Raw genomic sequence first — 22,303 nt, forward strand, 5'->3', positions numbered from 1 at the left:
AGACCCTGAAGCCAAGGAGCAGCCACTGGGAAAGACCCTCAAGGTACTGAGGCAACTGGGAAGACTGGCAGGGGCAAAGATAAGCAGTAGGGAATCCTAACCCCGAGAAACAAACAAGGAAAACAAGTGTGGAAAAGGGAAGGCTGTTTTCCAAAAGATAGAAAGTGGACAGAGCAGGTCTGGCTCCCACGTGAAGACGGCATCCAGAGCCATCTTCCTCGTGACACTACCTGGTAGGTTAGCGTACCAGGTCTGCCAAATTCCCTAAGAAGGGAAATAAGGGTCTGGAGCCCTGAAATGAAATCGAGTTGTTTCCGGAGGTATCTTCCTCGTGGCACTACCTGGGAGGTTAGTGCACCACGATTGTCAGATTCTCAAAAAGGGGAATTACAGGTCTGGGACTCATACCTGATTACCTGAGGTTGGGGCATGCATAGCAAGACCTGGTGGGATAGTGAACCAGGGTTTTGCCGGAGCACTATGAGAAAGGCCAGGGGAAGGGATTCAATCCCCTTGTTGGTGTATTGAGAACATTGTGAAATGCCAAGAAAGGAGAGGCATCCTCTTGGCATTGGGGAACCTGGGAGAGAACCAGGGGAAGGGATCCATACCCTCTGGTGTGTTTTGTGACATTGTGAAACACCAAGATAAGGGAGGCATTCTCTTGGCAGTGGAAGAGGCTGAGAGATAACCAGTGGAAGGGAACCATACACTCTGGTGAATTTTGGGAGATTGTGAAATAACTCCAGCAGGAGGTAAATGAACACAGGTGCCATAAAAGAAGCCACAGGTGCAACCAATTCACTCCAGAGGGCCACATGAGGCACACCCATACCTCTCAACTCACATGCTTTTGGAGGGTGTCCCCCGCCCAGAAAGCATCTCTGTCACCCGCCAAGCTCCCTACCTTTCCATGTAAATGAATGGGCTTTCCCCCACCAAAAGCAAAATTGGGTGTTTTCAACCACCGTGGGGTGACAAAACATTGAGCGCTAGGGGCTCACCCCTACGTCATACACTGTTTCCAACACCATGCTGCCATTATTTGCGGCGAGCTGGAACAGGCAGATGCTCATGCTGGGCCTGGAACTTGAGATGCTGGACAACCAGACCAAGGCACAGGGAGAACAGGAGAGGGCAGGACGAGGAGGAGAACTGTCCCAGAAAGGCGAGCACCCATCCCCAGGGTCAGCCCATCAACCTGGATGCTCACTGACACCCAGTTGGTCACCCTGTACCGCCTGAACAGGGAGACCATCACTGAGCTGCTGACCAAAATCCATGAAGACATTGCGAGCAGGATAAACAGCTGCACAGCTGTGCCCCCATTGGTCAAGCTGGTGGCAGTCCTGCAGTTCCTGGGAACAGGCACCTTCCAGCTCTCTGTGGATATGATGCACAGCCTGGCACAGCCCACATTCTGCACAGCCCTGGCCCAGGTGCTGCATGCCCTCCTGCGGCATGTCAAGAACCACATTGCCCTGCCCATCACCCCGGCCCAGCTCAATGACATGAAGGCAAGGTTTCATGTCACCTCCCAAAAGCCCAATGTAATTGCAGCCATTGACGGCACCCATGTGGTGTTATGTTATGTTAGGAAAACTTCTAAAGCACGCGGCCACCCGAGGGTATCATGGCGCTAGAGAGATAGAGCGAGACAGGCATAGCCAGGCCACACAGGGCTAAAACAGATAGGTTTTGATGGGCTTTCTAAACGACAAATGGTTAGATAGGTCTTTCATGGACACCGGGAGCTCGTTCCATAATTGGGCCACGGAGACGGAGAAGGCGCGGCCCCCAATCCGCAAGCGGCGGAATGGCGGACCACATAACAGTTGAGAAGAGGCAGAACGCAGACAGCATTTAGGTTAGTAGCGCATGAACTTTGTGCGGATATATTCCGCGCCCAGGCCATGCATTGCCCGATGGACAATGCACAGCGCCCTGAACTTCACCTGCTGAGCTACTGGGAGCCAATGCAAGGCACCTAGGACGGGAGAGATGTGAGCTCCATAAGGCAAGCCTGTGGCGACCCGAGCAGCAAGATTTTGAAGACGCTGGAGCCGCAGAATCAGCCACTTGGGTTGGGCCAGATATAGAGAATTGCAGTAATCAAGCCGACTGAGCAGCATATCGGCCACAACCGGAGGACGGAAAGCAGCAGGAATCATCAGGAGAGTTTTTTTCAGAAGTTTGAGCTGAAAATGACCCGATTGACACAGAGAGGTAACTTGGGCATCCATAGACAGGGATACCGAGAGCATTACACCTAAGTTTCTTACCTTCCCTGCCGGAGCAGAGAGAGGACCAAGGGAGGGGGACCAGAAAGATGACACACACAGTGAAGGATTAGGGGGGCAGCCTACCACCAGAATCTCGGTCTTGTCTCCATTCATTTTCAGCCAGTTGTGGTTCATCCACTCCCCCACGGCAGCCAGGCACCTCCGAAGCCACAAAGACACCTCGGCCTGATCAAGATCTAAACGGATCAGGATCTGGGTGTCGTCGGCATAAGAGTAGCACCTGACACCATAGGAGCGGATCAGACACACAAGGGCCCAGATCTATATGTTGAAAAGGATCGGAGACAAGGAAGAGCCCTGTGGAATCCCGCAGGTAAGATTTCAGGGGGCTGACTGAAAAGGAGGCATAGAGAGAGTCTGAGTACGGACGGATAGGAACGAAGAGAACCAAGCTAATACCTGCCTACATATCCCTATCTGTGCAAGGCAGGACAGCAGGATGGGGTGGTCCACAGTGTCAAATGCCGCCGACAGATCTAACAAGATTTTGGTGCCAGTCCCACCTCCATCCACAAGCCTGGCCATATCGTCCTGTACCAACACCAGAACACTCTCTGTTCCCCTGCCAGGCCTAAAACCTGACTGAACACGGTCCAGGAGGGAGGAGGACTCAAGATAAGTGGACAGTTAAGGGGACACCAGACTCCAAAAATTTAGTGAGGAAGGTGGTGGTGGCACCCCATGCCCATGAGACCGTATACAGGAACAGGAAGCACTACCACTCCCTGAACGTGCAGGTGACCTGCAACCCTGACCTCATCTTAACCCACTACTGTGCCCACTACCCAGGTGCCACCCATAACTCCACGGTTCTATGCAAAAGCACCCTGCCAGGATACATGGAGAGGCACAGAGGACAACGGAGATGGAGAGTGGGTGAGTACAATTGCCGCCACATATGCACAGTGAAGCACCTGACCAAAATTGTTGGGGGGTGGTTGTTAACACTGACACAAAGCATGGCATGACAAGTGAATTCACTAGCAGCACCCAACCAGCACCTGCACCAATGACAGGGGATAGCCAAGGGAGCATGCACACGTCGGACACACCTGGATACACTTGCTAAGGTACACATCCTGCAGCCATTACATCAACACACATGACCACGTACCACAATGCATCAGGAATGAGGCACAGTGAACAACCACACTACAGCACCCAATAGCAGGCCGGCAAGTCCAAAGTCATGTGCCCACATCCATCCACCTGGGAATGTTGACCCATTGCCCCTAGTAGAGTAGGGTAGGACATCAGCCAAACCAGCATGACCCGTGCACAAGAGCAGCACACAGCCACAAGACAGCCACCAGGGACACACCACTGAACAACCACCACAACCACCCAGGGTGCATGTGCAGGCAAAGGAATGCATGACACCATTGACAAAGGGTGCACAGACATCACACATAGAGATTGCATGGGTGGCATGAGCACATGCATGCACACAATGACCACTGCCCCAATACTGTGTAAGACTGCCCCCAATTATGACCCAGTTACTAATGTATGTGCATCACCCCATGTGTGTGACCTATGTACACCACAACAGATAGCTTATCTGTCAGACTCGTGTCTGCATTGAGCACACCATCAAACTTCTCAAGGCATGATTCCAAGCCTAGATCGTACTGGAAGAGCCCTAACATATGCCCTGGACAAGGCGAGGAAAATTGTGCTAGTGTGCGCAATGCTTCATAATATTTGCCTGAGGAGGAATGTGCCACTACCCTCAGGCGCGGACATGCCACACCCTGAGGAAGAAGCAGATGAACTGCATGAGGCAGGAGCCAGACCAGCCAATCCCAGGGCTGACGTGAGGGAAGAGAGACTTGCACGGCAGGCACTAATAGACAATGGGCCTCATTATAAGTTTGCCGGTCTGGAAACAAGGGTGCCGGTAAGATCACTGGCACCCTTGTTTCCGGACCAGCAAACTATGTGTCTGCCTGCCGTGGCCGCTGTGCCCAACAGGTCTGACCCTGCTGGGCACTGCGGCCACGATAGGCCGACTGTTCACAGAAATATCGGCACCATTAGCAACAGTGCTGGTGCTTCCAAGTTCCCTCTCCCATAGAGTCCTATCGGACTCTATGGGAATGGGGACTTACATTTTACCAGCGCATGACTTCCTGGGCAACCGGACATGTAATAGCCTGGTGGCACAGGAAGTCAGGCACCAGAAAAATATTACGAGTCCAGCGGCAACCCGCTGGTAGCACCAGCAGGGTTACCGCCGGACTCGTATTGAAGCCCAATATCTTCTTGAGCACTACCCTGACACAAGCCACTTCCAACACTAAATCAATTGCACATGAACACAATCAATACTGTCCTCGCATTTATGATGTTGAACATTTTTAATGATTGATTATGCCCAATCAAATCCCACTCCCACCATCAACATCACAGCACTCCATACCCCCTCCCACCTCCCACCACCAACTCCACGGCATGGCCACTCAGGGCAATTGGTGTCAGGTCATTAACTATGTCTGTGGCTTCTTCCCCCCACTCCCAGCATCCAGTGATCTTGAGTGCAGGTGGCACAGGGACTGACGTCTCGGTGTGCTCTGCTGAGAATCCCCTGTTGGTGTTGTGGAACTTGAAGGGATGGAGCCAGGCCCCAGGAGGTGTTGGCGTACCAACTCATTGCTTTGGCGGATGGCCTTTGGAATTGCTGAAATGCCTTCCGTCAACTCCCTGTCCCTCTGGACAAATGCCGTCAGTGCGGCCGTACTGGCACCTGTTGCTCTGCAGGACCTTGCGTTGACCCGCGCAATCATCTGTGTTTCCCCAGGGATACTGTTGCATATGGCCTGCAGATGTCCTGAGTGTGTGTGCCCAATGGCCTCCATCTCCCTCTGTCTCTGCTCCATGTCCACCAGCCTCTGCAGCAGCATGCTGAGTGTAGGTGATGGCTGAGGTGGAGAGGGTGTGTGTTGTCCACGTGGGCTGCTGTCAGGAAAGACATATGATGGTGTGTCAGTGTCTGGCTTGGGTGTATGCAAGCGCCGGCGGCATTGTGGGCTCTCAGGGTTCTGTCCATGCTGTTGCCGGTGGGGTGTGCTCTCAGGGGTCAGTCCACGCTGTTACTAGTGGAGTGGGCTCTCATGTGTAGTGGGAGGCCACCGGCGGAGACTGCAGCAAGGGGTTGATGGCACTTCTGCATGTGTTGTGACCCGGTTGCTGTCTCCCTGTGTTTCCACAGTTATTCCACTAGGTTGCATGTCCTCCGTGGTGGAGCCCACATCTGCATGTGTGGGTGCAGCTGCCAATGCAGTGCTCCCGGTGGGCTGTGCGGGGGGGTTGAGGGCCTGTTTCTGCTGTGATGCATTGTGTCGTGGCGGGACATGCGCCTTTGCTTGACCTGTCTGCCCCTTTGCGGGGTGGTGTTTGTGGTGGTGGTGATAGTACTGACGGGTACTGAGTGCCAAGACATCCCATTCCCAGATGGGTCTGCCACCTCATCATCCTCGGATGCTTCTAGCGTTGCTTGAGTGCCTGTAGGGATAATAGGAGATGTTGCCAGATTTCATTCCCCCACGTGTTTTGGCATGCAAGACATTCATTAAATGGTGCTGAGTATGACCCCCGGACAATTTGGTAGATGGGCAGGATTGGTCAGGGTTGATCACATGTGGGTTCATGATGATGGGGACGGATGCGGATATGGGTGTGTGTCACATGGCCAGTTGGTCTCTGACCTGTGTGTACATATGGCAAGATGTCCATGTTGGGGCAGCTGTTGTCTGGCATGCATGGATCTGGTCACCATTCAAGCAGGTGCCCTCCTCGGGTGCCAGTCAAATTGGGGGGGTGGCTTGCTAGGGTATACACGCATTTCATCAAAGTACTTTTCATCATGGGACTTTTCATCGCCAACATTTTTCATCGCCAAAACTCGTTTTTTCAACAAAAACATTTTTTGGGGGTGTTTTGTTGGGGTTGGGGTATGATTAATTAAGTAAGGGGGGGGCCAGGGGGGGACCCCCGAGAAATAAAAAAATAAATTAAAAAACGAGTTTTGGCCGATGAAAATGTGGCGATGAAAAGTCCCACGATGAAAAGTACTTCGATGAAATAACGTAGAACTCTTGCTAGATGGCACTGGCAGGTCCCTATGGGGCACTGCTGTGCTGCCAACATGGGTGTGTGGTGCATGGCACTTGGATGGGTCCCTTGGCTCACCTCCCCACTGCTAAGACTCACAGGTGTGGCTTTGGTGCAATGACACATGGCTGCTGTGGTCGGGGGCAGATGTGGCACCCACTCACTACACCCTGTCGCCACGGCCCGCTCATGGTTATGTCAACTGGGGCATCTCATACTAGGCTGTCATTGATGCATGTACATCTGCTGGGGGGGGTCACTCAACTCCTGCCTCCTGGCTGCTGGTGCCCACCTCAGCACCTCCAACTCCCTCGATGCCCTCCATGTCCAGCACCGTACTGCACTTCTCCTCCAATGCAGTGAGGACCAGTGGCTTCACAGTTCCTCCTCCGGTAGTCATGCTCTCTTGCCAGTGTTGGGACTGCAGTCCCTGCACCCTAACCATCAGGTCGTTCCAGTGCTTACAGCAGTCCTCCCCATCATGGGGTACACTGGCCACCGCTGTCACTTTCTGGCTAGTGGAATGCCAGATGGCTGTCCTGCGCTGGGCTGATGTTTTGTGCTGCCTGGGCCCATACAGTTTATCATGGTGTGCTACCACCTCATCTGCAAGGACCACCAGCTCCTCCTCACTGAATTTGGACTTTCATAGCCGATCGTGGGCACCCTTGCCTCTAACCCTCTCCTGTGACATTCTGTCTTGTTTCCAGATCCGGATGGCTATAGGAAGTGGAGATATTTAATGGATTGTGATTTTCCACTGGCGCTACTAGCGCCAGACACAGTTGGCAGCGCTATTTGCTATAGAATTGTCGGCTGTAGTCCTTATTTCAGCCCTATTTCCGCTAGACGCAAATAGCGTTACCGATGGTATAGTGTGCGCATGCTCGCTCACTTGTGATATGGTGCTATTTGTGCCACGGAACCCAGCGGTAATAGTGCCTGCTTGCCGCCCAACTCGTGAATGTAGGTTTTGCTTTTATTTTTTAGATAACTTAGGCAGGGATAGTATTTTGCTTTTTGTCAGGCCATGGGGCACCTAACATAGAACTGCCCATGTGCACTGTACTCCATAGGGAGGGTGCAGCACATTATTTTTATGTAACACATTACTTCACGCCACTGCATGACACTATATTCTTCACCCCTCGTTTGTACGACAAGATAACAGATATGACCTGGAGCATGACACTACATACCTGCATGCATCACACATCACAAGGGAGTGTCACACCTGCCCGCAGTCCAGCGCATGGCACTAGACTAAAAAGCTGCACACTGCAACAAGTACCTTCTCAATATCTGGCACAGCACGTATGCACGCAACTCACCGCATTTCCCTTTTCACACAACACCACAGCTCGCTATGTTTTATTTTTCACACATGATGAGCGTGTGCATTTTTTATAGGATAGAACATAGTGTGAAGCTTTTGCCTCGAGATTATAAGGTCTCATGTTTGTAGGGATGCTAGATGTATGAGCAAAAGTTCTGCCATTTTGTGAATAGACCTCAAGTAGAGGCAATGAGCTGCCATTGTAGTGCATTAGGCCACAGTGGTCAGCAGGAAGCACATGATTGAATTTTACTCCCCAAAAATATAAATAGGGAGTAAACATACTCCCAACAACAAAGGATATCAAACAACCACATAGGACATTGTGCCTTTGCTTTCCCTCCTACCGCTCCATGGATAGGTTTGGCCAGTAGTGCATGTAGTATCAGAGGAAGACACTACTATTCCTAACCTTATACCTTTTAATGTGCATGAATAACAAGGTGCAAAGAAATAATTATTACAACATTTCCATTTTCCAGTTAAACATTTTTTACTGGCTTATAAAATAGTCCCATTAGGAAATGGAGTTACATTTTTACTCCCTAAAAAATAATTTTACTCCCAACTTTCAAAAATAGGGAGTAAAATACTCCCACTTCAGAATCTCATCTGGAACACTGTTATTGCAAGGGAAGCGTTTCTCAGGGGATGAATGCCTGGTCCCAGGCATCAAATACTGCCTCATCAGATTGGGAAAAGAATACACAGAGTTTGTGAAGGCCAGACAGAGTGAGCATTTCCAAGCAGCCACAATGAGAAATGTGTTGAATAATATGGAGAAAATAGCAGAAATGATCGTCCAGGAGCAGTGATCAGCAGTGGACCAGTCACGTTATTTCTAGAAGGCCACTCGTTGCAGGAAGGGTACTGGAAGGCAGTGTACCAGGGATGGCAACATGCAACAGGACAGGGAGCTACATGGGAGTAGAAGCAGATGGTGGGAACAAGGACTGAATAGAGGAGGCGTGTGCCATGTTGCTTCGTTGCCTATTGGCCAGGTTTGGTGAGACGTTGCAGCCCCAATCGTCTGAGGTAATATGATCCAATTGAAGTGAAGCCCTTTTTATTTATTGTTTATTTGTAAGGCGCCTATCCAACAAATGGTGTTTCTAGGTGCCACAAAAAGGTGTGGGGGGACAAGGGAGAAAGATAACAATAACAGTGCTACTAGGCCTTGTGACATTCGCATTGTGCAATTTCAGTAACAAGAAGTGCATGGGAGAGTGGGGAGGGAGAATACCGGTATATAAGAAGCAAAGTGTGGAAGAAAGTAGGAATTGTGGTATTTAGGGGTGTTTCATTTGACAGCTTATTGTTGTGATTAGGGGTTTGTTTGAATATTGGTTTAGAGGATAGGCTTTTTTGTGTTAAGGCAGATTTGAGGGAGGGACTTGGGATTGATTGGATTGGTTGTGCTATGGTTAATTGATAATTGATTAAATATATGTGATTGGAGGTTGATGAGACGTGTGTGTGTGTGTGTGTGTGTGTTTGTGTGTGTGTGTGTGTGTGTGTGTGTGTTTGTGTGTGTGTGTGTGTGTGTGTGTGTGTGTGTGTTTAACGTGTAATGAAGATTCCTCCTGCTAATAGCACAGGGAGCTCTTGATTCTATTAAAGACAAGGAGGCGAGCATTATGCTTCATCTTCTCATTTATTTGCTCTCCAGCAGTTTCAACAAATCAATAAAAATGTCAATATTTTCATTGAAACAAACATTTTGTTTTTCTTTTTAAAAACTTCATCTCCCATCAGTCCTAGGTCCCTGTCACCATTGTCCTGGTCATGTGACCTAGTCCTTCCTCTTCCTGTAACCTCCTCTTCTTTGACTGCTTCCAACTGCTTCCAACCGTAAAGTCTCTGAACTGTAGAACTCTGCTGAGTAGATCCCTCGCATTCTAACTTGCGATCTTGATCAACATGTCCCGTTCTTTTCTCGAACGTCTTCAGCTGTTCTTCTGATCGTCTCCTAAAACGGAAACAACAGTACATTTTAGGGCGGCGGATACACACCCTATTCTGAGAGGAAAATCCTGTTACTCATTCAGATACATATCACAGTGCATTTCCTTGTCATCATCTTGTCTCTCCTGTGTATCTAGGGTGGGAAAGTAATGCTCGCCTCCTTGTCTTTAATAGAATCAAGAGCTCCCTGCGCTATTAGCAGGGGGAATCTTCATTCTATGTCAAGACGGAGGCGAGCATTATGCTTGTTCAAAGCTTCTTACCATAGCTTCTGCTAGTGTGTTAATCGGTTTAAAATAAAACGTTCTGAACGTATTATCACTCGCCCAATCAGCTGCTTTCAGTATATCTTGCAACGTTTCACCCTGCCTCAGTGCTTTAGATGCCACTGCTCCTCGCACTGAGTGTGCTCCAAATTTTGCTATGTCTATCCCTGCTAGAGTCATAACCTCTCTAACCCATCTCGCTATGGTGGCTGTCGCTACGCCTTTATGCGGCTTCCTGCGTGCTATCAGCAATTGCGTCGTCCCCAATCGGTCTCAGCTCATGCATATTCTTTTATACATGCGGCAACACACCATTTTGGGTGTTCTTGCATATATGGGTATGTTATTGATGAGGAATCTGTCTTCGTTATACTGGCCAGATGGAAAGTCACTCCGTCTGGTCCATATACCATTCTGTCTATTTCTACCACTCTTCTACATGATATCATGCACAGACGCATTTTTCCGACAGTCTGCCTAACGATAGGTATCTATTACTGGGCCAGTCTGCTAATAGTTGTAGTACGACTGTTACGTCCCATAGAGATTTGTATCTTGGTTGCGGTGGCTTCCTAAATCTTATCCCTTTTAGAAGTCTAATCACCGCTACATTCTCCCCTACTGGGACTCCTTCGATAGGTGTATGACCTGCTGATATTGCAGATCTATATACTCCTATCGTTCTGTAGGCTTTGCCGTCCTGCAAATGTTCTGCTAAGAAATGTAGTATCTCTACTAAAGGGGCAGAAACGGGATGAAAACTTCTCCTTTTGCACCACCTTGACCATCTGTTCCATGCTGCGTCGTAGCTCCTTCTAGTCGAAGGAGCCCATGACTCTGCAATGAGGCTCGCAGCTCACGCTGAAATTCCTGGGAGATTCCAGCATCTCCTGCTATCCTGCACGCCATCAGCGGCAGCGTCCCCTTCGCTCTCAGAGGGTGACACGACCCAACTGGGTCCGTGAGAAGGTTTTCTCTTTGAGGCAACATTCTCGGATAGTCGGCTATCAGCTCCATCAGCGCTGGAAACCATACTTGCGATTTCCATATCGGAACTACTATTATCAGATTCGCTGCTTCTCTGCAAACTTTCGTTAAAGCTCTGCTTATCATTACGAATGGAGGAAACGCATTTAGTGTCTCTTCTCTCCAATCTTGTAGGAAGGCATCCGTCCCTGCTGCCGCTGGGTCCAGCCTCGAGCTGAAAAATCTGCTCTTCTGTGCGTTCAGTCTGGACGCAAACAGATCTGTGTGAATTGGCCCCCAGAGCTTTTCTATCTGTTGAAAGATTGCTCTGTCCAGCATCCAGTCACTGGAGTCTGTTAGATGTCTGGAGTTCCAGTCCGCCACTACATTGTGAGCGCTGGTAAATATTCTGGTATTACTGCAGTTCCTGACTCCAGGCAGGAGTGCCAAAAGTCCTTGGCTATTTCCGCTAACAATCTGGACTTCGTTCCACCTAAGTGATTTATGTATCTGACCGCTGAGATGTTGTCCATCTTCAGTAGGATACATGAATTCACTTTGTCCTTCGTGAAGGCCTTGATTGCAAAAGAGCCGTCCAATAGTTCTAGGCAGTTTATGTGCAGTTTGAGCTCCTCCGAGCTTCATCTGCCTCCCGTTTGGAGCTCCCCACACCGGGCTCCCCAGCCTGTTCTGCTGGCGTCTAATTCTATTACTATGTCTGGGCAGACACTGAAAATGGCTCTGCCGTTCCATGCCTCCATGTTCTGAAGCCACCACTCCAGCTCTGTTCTGGACTCTTGGTCTAGAGGCACTAACTGGTGGTAGCTGAACCCCTGCTGAAGGTGTTTTATTTTCAGCCTCTGTAGTGCTCGATAATGCAGGGGTCCTGCAAATATCGCTTGGATTGATGCCGCTAACAGACCTACAATCCGTGAGATCGTTCGCAGTGATGTGGTTGGTCTGCTGAGGCAGTTCCTTATTTCTCTTTTTATGTCCCGAATCTTTCTGTTCAGCAGCTCCAGGGTCGCTGTCCTGGTATCTATGATAAAACCTAGGAATTCTATCCTCTTTGGTGGTATCATCTCCGACTTCTCTCGGTTCACTAGGAAACCCAGAGAGGCTAAGAGGTTCGCTACCCAGCTGGTCTGGCAGTGAAGAATGTCTTCTCTGCTTGCCATTATTAGGATATCGTCTAGGTAGATGATGATCCGTATTCCTTTCTCCCTGATCGCTGCTGCTACTGGTTTCATCAGTTTCGTAAACGCCCAGGGAGCGGACGCTAATCCATAACTGCCATAATTGCCCGTCCCAGTCGAACGCCAGGAAGGATCAGTATTCTTTTTCTACTGGGATCGTGAGATATGCATCTTTCAGATCTATTCTTGCGAGCCAGTCGCCCTGTCTGAACGTGTCTCTCAACTGGTGGGTCCTTTCCATCTTGAAGTGGTTGTATACTACCCACTTGTTCATGTCCCTCAGATTTATGACTGGTCTCACTTTGTCTTTTCTGTGGACCAGAAACATCTTGCTTATGAACTTCGGAGCCTTGCATGGCTCGATAGCTCGTTTCCTCGCTAGACTCTGTAGTTCTGCGTGTAACAAATTTTCTCTGTTTGCGCTGATACTATTGGTCTGGGGGCTTTGTACTGGATTGGGGTCTGGATAAATTGTATGTGTAAACCTCTGGCTGACTGTAGCACCCAAGCGTCGTTGGAAAGCGTGCGCCAGTTTTCCCAGTACTTTGCTGTCCTCCCCCCTACTGAAGGATATGTGGATGCTCTCACCTGTGGGGAAGTACTGTCCTCTTCCTTGTCCTCTGCCTCGCCTTCCTCTGGGGACGCGATCTCTGGGTTGGAAGAAAGTGTCTGGTTTCTTATCCTCCCAGTAGTGTGCTCTGTTTGATTGAGGCCTTCTGGACGTCTGATAGCGACCGGTCGCTCGACCTCTTTCCTCTCAGATCGTCCCTCCCAGGTCCAACTTGCGTCCTTCCTTTCATCTATCTTCCTCTCTACCTGTGGTGTTCCCCAGGGGTCTAACTTCTAACCTCTCTTCCTGGCTTTTCAACCAATACCTGGCAACTCTCGCCCCCTGCATTGCCACTTTCTGCTCAAATTTCCAGTGTTACGCTGATGACACTCAACTCATTTTCAGGCTGCCCTCTGCCACCTCCTCTCCCTCTCTCATCTCTGATTGCCTAACTGCCATTCAAGATTGGTGTGCCGCCAATGATCTTTGAATGCCAGCAAGACGGAGATCCTTCTCATTGGCACACCTTCACCATCCTTTCCCCTCACTCTCTGGCCGGCCTCCCTTGGCCCTCCTCCTACCCCCACCTGCGAGGCTAAGAACCTCAGGGTCATCTTTGACTCCACCCTTTTCTTCTCCGCCCACATCTCTGAGGTCTCTAAAAAGTCAAATTTCCTACTGCACCTCACCAGAGGTACTTTGCCTTTCCTCACCTTACTGCAGAAGCTCATGGTATCCCAAGCGCTGGTTCTCTCTTTGTTGGACTATTGTAACAGCCTGTTTCTAAATCTACCTGCCTCTACTCTACGCCCTCTGCGACTAATCCAGAACAGGACTGCGAGACTTGTCCTTGGCCTCAAGTCCTGGGATCATATCTCTCCAACCCTGAAATCTCTCCATTGGCTCCCAGTGGATGCAAGGATTCAATTCAAATCCTTGCATCTTTTGGACCCAGGCTTTCTGGGGCCTGGGTCCAAAATACCTTTTGCTATCCCTCCGCAAATACCTCCCCTCGCGAGCTCTTCGCTCCTCTACCTCTAACTGCCTCCGTGTCAGTCGTTTTTCAAAGAAACGAGCTGGGGGTAGATCTCTGTCTTCGGCTGGGGCCTCCCTCTGGAACAGCCTCCCTGCCACTCTAAAACTTGAGGAGAACCATCTCTGGTTCCGGAAGCACCTAAAGACCTTCCTCTTTTCTTCTGCCTTCGCTCCCCCTCTCCCCTGCTGATCTGTTCTCTCGTGGCACCGTGCACCTGGCATCACTCTGTCCTCCGCGCCCAGGTACGTGCTCACCCCGCCACCCTCCCGCATTGCCTCCGGGCGACCCCTTGCACTGGGGTCTGTATCTGTACCCATACAGCCCCCCCCCCTTTTTCTTCCTGCACTTATCAGACCTACCCTGTCTGCTGCCTTAAACCTAGCACTTGCAAATTGCTGGCTGCACTACCACTGTTTGTTGCCTTTATTATTTATTTATTGTTATTTATCTGTTTCTCCTCTGCTTCGCACTTTCCACTTCTCCCCCCTTCCATGCTCTTTTCCCTTCTCCCTCTCCCATGCACTTGCGCGTTCTCAATGTCACTGGGCCTAGTAAGATCGCTGTTTTGTTCTCCCCTGTTCCCCTCCCTTGTCTTGTCGCGCTCTGAAACACTTGTGTACGAGCGCGATAGAAATAAAATATCAATATCAATACTTCTGTGCCCTAGGCGTAAAGTGGCACGCAACAAACATGTACATTTATATTTAAGTAATAGAGGAATTCAATCTCTCAATGAGGCAGAAGCTCTGTGCAAGAGATCGAAAGACCTAACTTTCGTCATTGCGATCGCCACCTATTTGGCCCAGGCCTGGTGGATAAGATGTAGAATCTTGGCATTGTCATGCACCATTATGGACTCATCCGAGAAAGAATGAATTATAGTGCCAGGTTGCAACTTGGTAGTAGACTATTCAATGGTATGGGTTTCCTCTCCACTGCTGTTCCTAATCCTTTTTCTTCCATTTAAGTGTACCGTGAATAACAAAATCTGCTATTGCTATACAGTTTCCTAGTAATTAAATATAATAATTGGTGTTATTGATTGCGTATTGAACATGGAAAATAGTACCTCAACTAAGGTGTTCGTTTTATTGTTGTTTTAATTATTCATCCATTTAAGTGTATTTTGAATACTGCGATTTGATGTTGTTTCCCTTCATAGCCGCTTATGAATCATGATTGTCAGTGTGATTGCCCTTTCTGTTATCCATGGGACCATGTCTTACGAACTGTATTCTGTCTTATACATTTTTCAGAATGTGTTCAGATTTTAAAATATTTTATTCAATGCATTTTATGTTCTGTACTTTTATGGCTACTTACAACCAACATAACGTTCCAAGAAGAGGATCTATGTTTTCCATCAAGAGAAACAGGCTGTAGCTCACCAGAGGCTCTATCGAACATCTCTCATACCGCTTGCCCGTCTGATGCTCCTTTACCTTTGACATTGAATCACAATTTGAATGTGATATTGCGTAATAGACATCAGTCACTAGTGCACGCATGCATTCTAGCCTTCACACAATTTCCCACACCTTGTAATTCGGTCTGCCGAGGGCGTCCCCACGACAAGCGTGTTGATGCCATTTTAATGGGATGAAGGCACTATAGAAATGGCTACTATTACTAATTATTAACCACATTTTTACATTTGTATACTATTGTTTTAATGGGTGCTGCCAGGGGCCTTACATCTCTGGTAATGTCACACTAGTCTGTGCTATCAGTTTGTTGATGATGGCTCCATTAATATTAGTCCCCCACCGTTTCCGGGAACCCACAAGATACATTTGGTAATTATGTTATTTTTCTTAGTCCAGCTACTTGGTTAGGACCTCCGAAATCCCCTTCTTTTCCACCTAAGCAACCCTGAATTTACAGTTGTGGTCACTTTAATATGAGCAATGCAGATCGTGCATCTAGAAAGACTATTGTGCTGTAGCTACTAGCTTGTAGCTATTGGCTTGCGACTTGTTGCAACCCCAGTCTGCCTTTTTGAAAATCATGGCCAGCAAAGTCCAGGTCCAGGCAGAATTAAGGAAGATATAATCTTACAAAACATAATTGCAATGCTCTCGGTCCATTCCATAGTATATCTTTTCATCATAAGGGTTGCTGTTTGTTGTGTTCTGGCGCTCTGGAGTTCTTTAACTTCTCAAGCACCTCTGCTACATCGTAGGATGAGAAGAAGCCCTCCCACTTGGTTAGCTTTCAACATGGGCATTGCTGTTTAACTCTTTTCAAAATTAAGACATGATTTTTGATGTAATTTACCAATGTCACTTTTATATGAGATTTAGAGAGAAAAGCAAAGTAAACCATTATTTCGAGGCTATTTTGTATGATTTCAAATTGTCCCAAAGCTAATTTGTTTGTACCTTTTTTAACCCAGTTTCTCTAGGTATGCTTTTTCCTTACATGGCAGGGATCAAAGCAAGGATTTGTTGAGCAGGAGCTAAAAGCAGCTCATGGGCATCACAGAGTAATCAGGAGCTACCTTAAGGGAACGGGGAGTTAATACATAGCGCACCATTAATCTAACCTCCACGTGAGAGGCAAACTATAACCTTTTCTCCATTATATATCACACAGTATGGTTAAAAGCTCTTCTAGATGTTCCCCAAAGTCCTCTTAGACACATCCCCAAACACACAGAGTTAATGTTTGTTTTAGGAGAAAACGTAGCTCCTGGTAGCTGTTGCTGTCAAGCTGACCAGGCGTCTCTAGGCTACAAGCAGGAACTAAATAGCTACCAGCTTCTGGCAGTTCCAAACCCTGTGCTGTCCCACATTCCATTTAATCCCAATAGAGTTACCTACATCCCTTAAAGTTGTAGATATACATCTAACTTCCTTGACTCACAACAAGCCTCCTGTCAGCCTGGGATGAGTTCTGTTGTATTATCGATGGGACAGTGTTGTCGTGCTGCTGCTTTTATATCTTTTGGCAGCCTTTGACACATCAAACATGGCATCCAGGGATGCTGACTGCAGGAGGCCGGAATTGGTGTCTAATGTAAGGAACTCAAGGTGGCAACAATAAAGACAGACACAAGTGATCACAGTTCAAGGGGGTTTATTAAACGGTATGCAGGATGGAAGAACACATAGGGCCTCATTACGACCCAGGCGGTAAGTTACCGCCTGGGCCGTGACTTTACCACCATGGCGTAAACTACGTTTACGCCATGGTGGTTGGCGGACTTACCGCCCCATTCCGACCTTGGCGGGACGGTAAGTCCCCAATCCCCATTTACCCTTCCCCATTTCCATTTTTGCCCCATAGGGCATAATGGGAGTGGGGAAGGCGTTAATTACGCCACCGTAAATTACGGTGGCGTAATTAACTCCATGGTCCCTTAGCGCCATGGATTTTAACACCTGCTAAAAGCAGGTGTTAAAAGCGCCATGGCGCTAAGGGACCTCGTACTCAGGCGGTAAGGGTCGGCGCTGTTTACGCTGCCGTAAACCCCTTACCGCCTGGGTCGTAATGAGGCCCATAATCTAAACTTAAATCTAAGATGGGAGCAAGCTTCGACAATCAAATGAAAAATAAGGCAGTCCTTGTGGTGTCTTGACAAAATAAAGGTCCAATGCTAAAAAAAAGAATATTGCCAAATCCTTACAACTAACTATAGAAAGAGTGTGGGATAGTGTACTCAATAAAGAAAGAAGTGTTTGTAAATAATAGGTCAGGATGCAGGGGTCTCCCTTCCCCACGTTTTGAGCATGGAATAAGGTGGGACTTCCCAGCACAGCACATTCCTCGAGCTTTCCCCAGCATGAGATGACACGTCCAGTTTTATCTTCTCAGAAGTCTTGATGGCCAAGTCTATAGTCTCTTGCCTTCGAGGGTCGGTAAAATAACAAACAAATGTTCTGTTTCAAATGTACATTGGATGATGGTTTCAACCCCTGGGTGCCCCTCTTCTGGGCGCAGACCCTCAAACAGTTCTTAGCAATATCAAGATGTTTGAAGGTTGTCTCTCCTGCTTCTGGGGATCTGATAGATTCAACTAACAAACAAAAAGGTTCTTTTGATTTCACTTGAGGTGATGTTTCTTCACCCCTGGTACCTCCTCTTCAGGCCGTAGAACCATCTGCCGAATATCAGCCTCCCTCTCGGCGGGTTCACTCCAGCTTCTTATTCCACATGTCGCTGGGTGATGGCTTTCACCCCTGGATCCCCCTCTGCCGGGCTCAGACCCTCTGAACTATTGGCCTCCCTCCGTCGGATTCACTCTGGCTCTCATTTGCAGGCTTTCCTCTTTTGCTTTCACCATTCTATTTCACTTTTTGACTTGTATTTGGGATGATGATTCTTCACCCCTGTATCCCCCTCTTCCCGAAGCAGACCCCTCCCGAATATCAGCCTCTCTCTGCCGGGTTCACTATGCTTTTCTCGTATTCACGCATTTGAATGTCTTTGTAAACAGATCCCTGTGGACAACCCTCTGCCGGGTTACTATTGTCAACACACTGTTTCTTGGGACTTTAGACTTCACCCCTCTTTACTGGCATCCCTCTGGCAGGTTCACTCTTGCCATTTTACAATTCCTTTTCCTTTTGCTTTCTATGATTGCGGGGTTCACTTCCCGCCGGGTTCACTCTTGACGTGGGATTCACTTCCCTTGCCTTTTAAACAGTTCTTCAGTCAAAGACTTTCGACTGTACAGGGATTTTGTTAGATCCCTGTAATTAGCCCTAAATGAGACACAACCACCTCCCTCTTTAAATGTTCTGACAATACTTACATTGCCTTCAAAGTGTTGGTCACACTAGTCCTGTACAACATAGAAGTGTCCTTGCTTCCTAGCTCGGTACCTCGAACACTGGGGATGGAAATGGGTGGATGAAGACCTGCTGTATATGGATTGCTGGACACACCATTGTTTAATTGTGCTCCGTATCCTGACCTGCAAATGCTACAGATAGCACAAGTATTGGATGTCACGTGTGAGCAACGAGCAGCCCATTCAGTCCATATACACGTATAATGGAATGTATATTAACGAGACAGGAGACCAGTTTAAGTTCAGGTGAACAGTGAAGGTTTTATTCCACCTCCTGCAGGAGAACGGACAGCATCACATTTAGATCCCATACACCTGAACTACCCACTCCGCCCCCAAGTCAGGTCCTCTTATACTCCTCCGGAACCTCGACACGCTATCTCTATAGGCCAACCGGTGCATCACTCCCACCTCCCACAATACATTGATGTAGTCCGTTCTCAATTTCTAGCATTTTCTATATACCCTTCCTTTCCTTCCTGCCTCTGCTGCAGCAATATCTTGCCACAGAACCATGGGGCCTTGAGGTTCCCCATTGCCTGCAACCCAGCTGGGGCTTTTCCAACATGGCCGCCGGGAGAAAGGAAGTGTGCTGATGAACACCATCTGCCTCTGTGCCCCACATGATTGGTTCCTGAGAGGCTATTAACCTTTCTGGGCCCGGAAACCGGCAGACACCACCGGCCCACTCCAAAGGCCATCTACAAGGGCATAGGCTACCCTTTCTGAACCTGTCAGGTGCTGGAGGGGGACCCATTCCCTGCTCGCCACCCCATGAGTTTGAGCTCATGCTTTTATGGATTCCTCCAATTTCACAACCCTGTAAGCCTCCTCGCTCTCTCCCCCCTCGTCCACCTCATCTATTCCGTGACCCCTTGTCTATGTGACTGAGCCCACTCTAACCTCTCCACCAATTTTTCCTGCTAAGTACCCCTCCTTGGTGCGCGTTCACATTCTACCGCCTCGCAGCCTGCATTATCTCTTCCCTGCTCCCTCTCCCATGACGCTGCTTTCACTGACCTGCACACCACCACAGACTTCTGGCTAAAGAAGTTCCTTGAAGCTAATCAAGGGAAAGACCAAGACACTCCCATGGGGAATCCCTGTATGATCACTCCCATAGGGAATCCCCGTATGATCACTCCCATGGGGAATCCCCCTATGATCACTCCCATGGGGAATCCCTGTATGATCACTCCCATGGGGAATCCCCCTATGATCACTCCCATGGGGAATCCCCCTATGATCACTCCCATGGGCAATCCCCCTATGATCACTCCCATAGGGAATCCCCGTATGATCACTCCCATGGGGAATCCCCCTATGATCACTCCCATTGGGGATCCCTGTATGATCACTCCCATGGGGAATCCCCGTATGATCACTCCCATGGGGAATCCCCCTATGATCACTCCCATGGGCAATCCCCCTATGATCACTCCCATGGGGAATCCCTGTATGATCACTCCCAGGGGGAATCCCCCGATGATGATTCAGATTTTCAAAATTATGAATAGAAAGGGGTTTAAAGAAAACATTGTTAAAGAAAAAACAATCCATCCGGGTTTGTGAACATAAAGAGATGGATTAGAATCAATGGTCCGTAATTCTCATAAGTGTTAATTGATACAAAGTTAAAGGCAAAAACAGAACGTTAATTACATGTAGCAAATCATCTAATGCTTCTCAGAAATCAAGGAAAGATTATACACAATGCTCCTTCGGGGGGAATAGTTAACATTGTTTGCATGGGTTGAGTTGATACAGGATAAGTACCACAGATTGTACAATACCCATTAATGATTGTTCTGTGGTGGATAAGATTGTCCTGTTTACACACTACATGTTTCGGGAATCTCTCCCTTCTTCAGGTGTTGTGAACTCTCTCCCTTCCTGATAGTGTGATGTTTTAGGTGACAACACTAAATACGCTGTCTATGTTTGTCTGAATGCTTTCAATATATTGGAGGGTGTTCCTGCATATGTTGTTATGTGCAAACGTATTAAGGGCAACTAAAGCAGTGTACCTGTAGCTGCATTCTCCACCTGGAGCAGGAGCTCCTTCATCACTGCAGGAGCAGTGCCTGCACCGTATGCGGACCCCTATCTGCCTCAAAGGTAAGCCTGAGGGCTACCCTTGAGGAATCAGCGTGCTCGCCGACTCATGCACTACAAGTGTGCACGACCCCAGATGCACCGAATCATACGAGCCGCTTTCTTGTTAACAGCATTCATCATTGTTGCTTAGAAAGTGTCAGTTCAGGATCGGTGCACTGCACACCTGGTGTACTTTAACCGACCTGACCCCTTCATGGAGTACTACTTCTAAGATGGCCAATACGTTACTGTAAGCGACTTCAATTCAACACTACAGCTAAGTCAATGCCTAGTCTGGGATGCTGATGGAAGCCCTTATTGATGTATTTTTATGTGCAGTTCGTTTACTCTGGATGACAACCCTTATATAACACCCCTCTCTTAGAATCCCCCTGACCCCACTGAGCCAAGAAGTAGGTTTGTTTTGCAAATTAAAAGGTTTATTTGAAAATTAAACAATATATATCTATCACACTTGTATAGTAAATTAATATTTGATAGCACACTTGTGAGGATGATAGTGATCAACAATGGATAATGTTACAGTGGTACACTCTTTTTGATGGCTTAGAAGTGATATAGTGAGGATAAAGTAGCTGGGAATGCTTTTATGGCTTCAAGGACAATGCAATGATGAATGAAAATGCAGTACAGAAAATAAACTTGATATGACTTCAACAACAGACAATGTAATCACTTTTCTTTCACAATTCACCCCCCCCCCTTTATGCAAGGTAAAGAGATGGAAGGAAATCACACAGTCCTCAGGAATGCAATCAAATATAATTCAGTTCCCCCCTAGCAAGCTTAGAGGAAAACAGGTAGAAGTTTTAAACACAGGCAATATACTTTGATGTGGTATGCAAAGAAGTGAAAAATATGCTAAAATGATTTTAATTCCCTCTAGAAGTTCAGGGTGGGTGACAGCTACGTTGTATTAGTTCAGGATCACTTTAGCAATGCTCTATGAATGATTTCAGGTTGCAAACGAATTTCAGCAAAGGAAAGCAAGGACAAATCTTTTTACACATGGCTGAAACTAAGCACAATGTCAAATCGCAGCAAATTTAGTCGCGTGTGTCGAGCGCAATTACAGAGGGTGTATGAGGAGTAGCAAGTCGGTTTAGAGCTTGTTGGAAAGCTTAGAATCTCAGCTTGAAAATAAAAATCTTGCTTCTATCACAAACGGTTCCGGAGATAGAGATACGGGCGATTTAGTAAAGGTAGTTTTTCGGATTTGAAATTTTAAAGCTCAGAATGACAGATGACAGTTTTCAGGTTCAAAGATGACAGAATGACATGATTCTAGGAGGCAGTTCTAATGGGCTAAAATAGTTTGGATTAGATTATTTTAAACTAAGAGATTGGTTTTGGCACAGTGAGTACTCACACTATATTTTTGAAATAAGCTGTCAAGGACTGGTCAGGTTGGACGGGACTTCCGGCGGGTGAATCTGAAGTCCCGGCTATCTGGGTCAGCTCTGCTCTCTGGGTCTGTCAGGCACCGGTTCTGCTCACAACGGTCTGGTCTGTGGTTATCTCTGGTTCCGGATACAGCACTGCTTTCTGGATACTGCTACAGGTTCTTGCAAAAGTTCTTGGCAAAGATTTCAAACAGCTTGCCCGGCTGTTGAATAGTTTGGTTGGTTTTGAGGCCTGCTGAAGAGAACTCCGCTTGTC

At 48.0% G+C, this 22,303-nt stretch overlaps 1 protein-coding gene across 1 annotated transcript in view; it reads left to right on the forward strand.

Annotated features, from left to right (window-relative positions):
* LOC138489292 (zinc finger protein 850-like) overlaps positions 1 to 22,303 on the forward strand; it is a 310,550-nt gene that overhangs the window by 238,428 nt on the left and 49,819 nt on the right. Inside the window, exon 3 of the mRNA XM_069616993.1 lies at positions 16,863 to 16,869. Coding sequence (XP_069473094.1) covers positions 16,863 to 16,869 — 7 coding nt within the window. The remainder of the gene's footprint in view (positions 1 to 16,862; positions 16,870 to 22,303) is intronic.

The sequence above is a fragment of the Ambystoma mexicanum genome, chromosome 9, assembly GCF_040938575.1.
Source record: "Ambystoma mexicanum isolate Mex_15411 chromosome 9, UKY_AmexF1_1, whole genome shotgun sequence".
NCBI lineage: Eukaryota > Metazoa > Chordata > Amphibia > Caudata > Ambystomatidae > Ambystoma > Ambystoma mexicanum.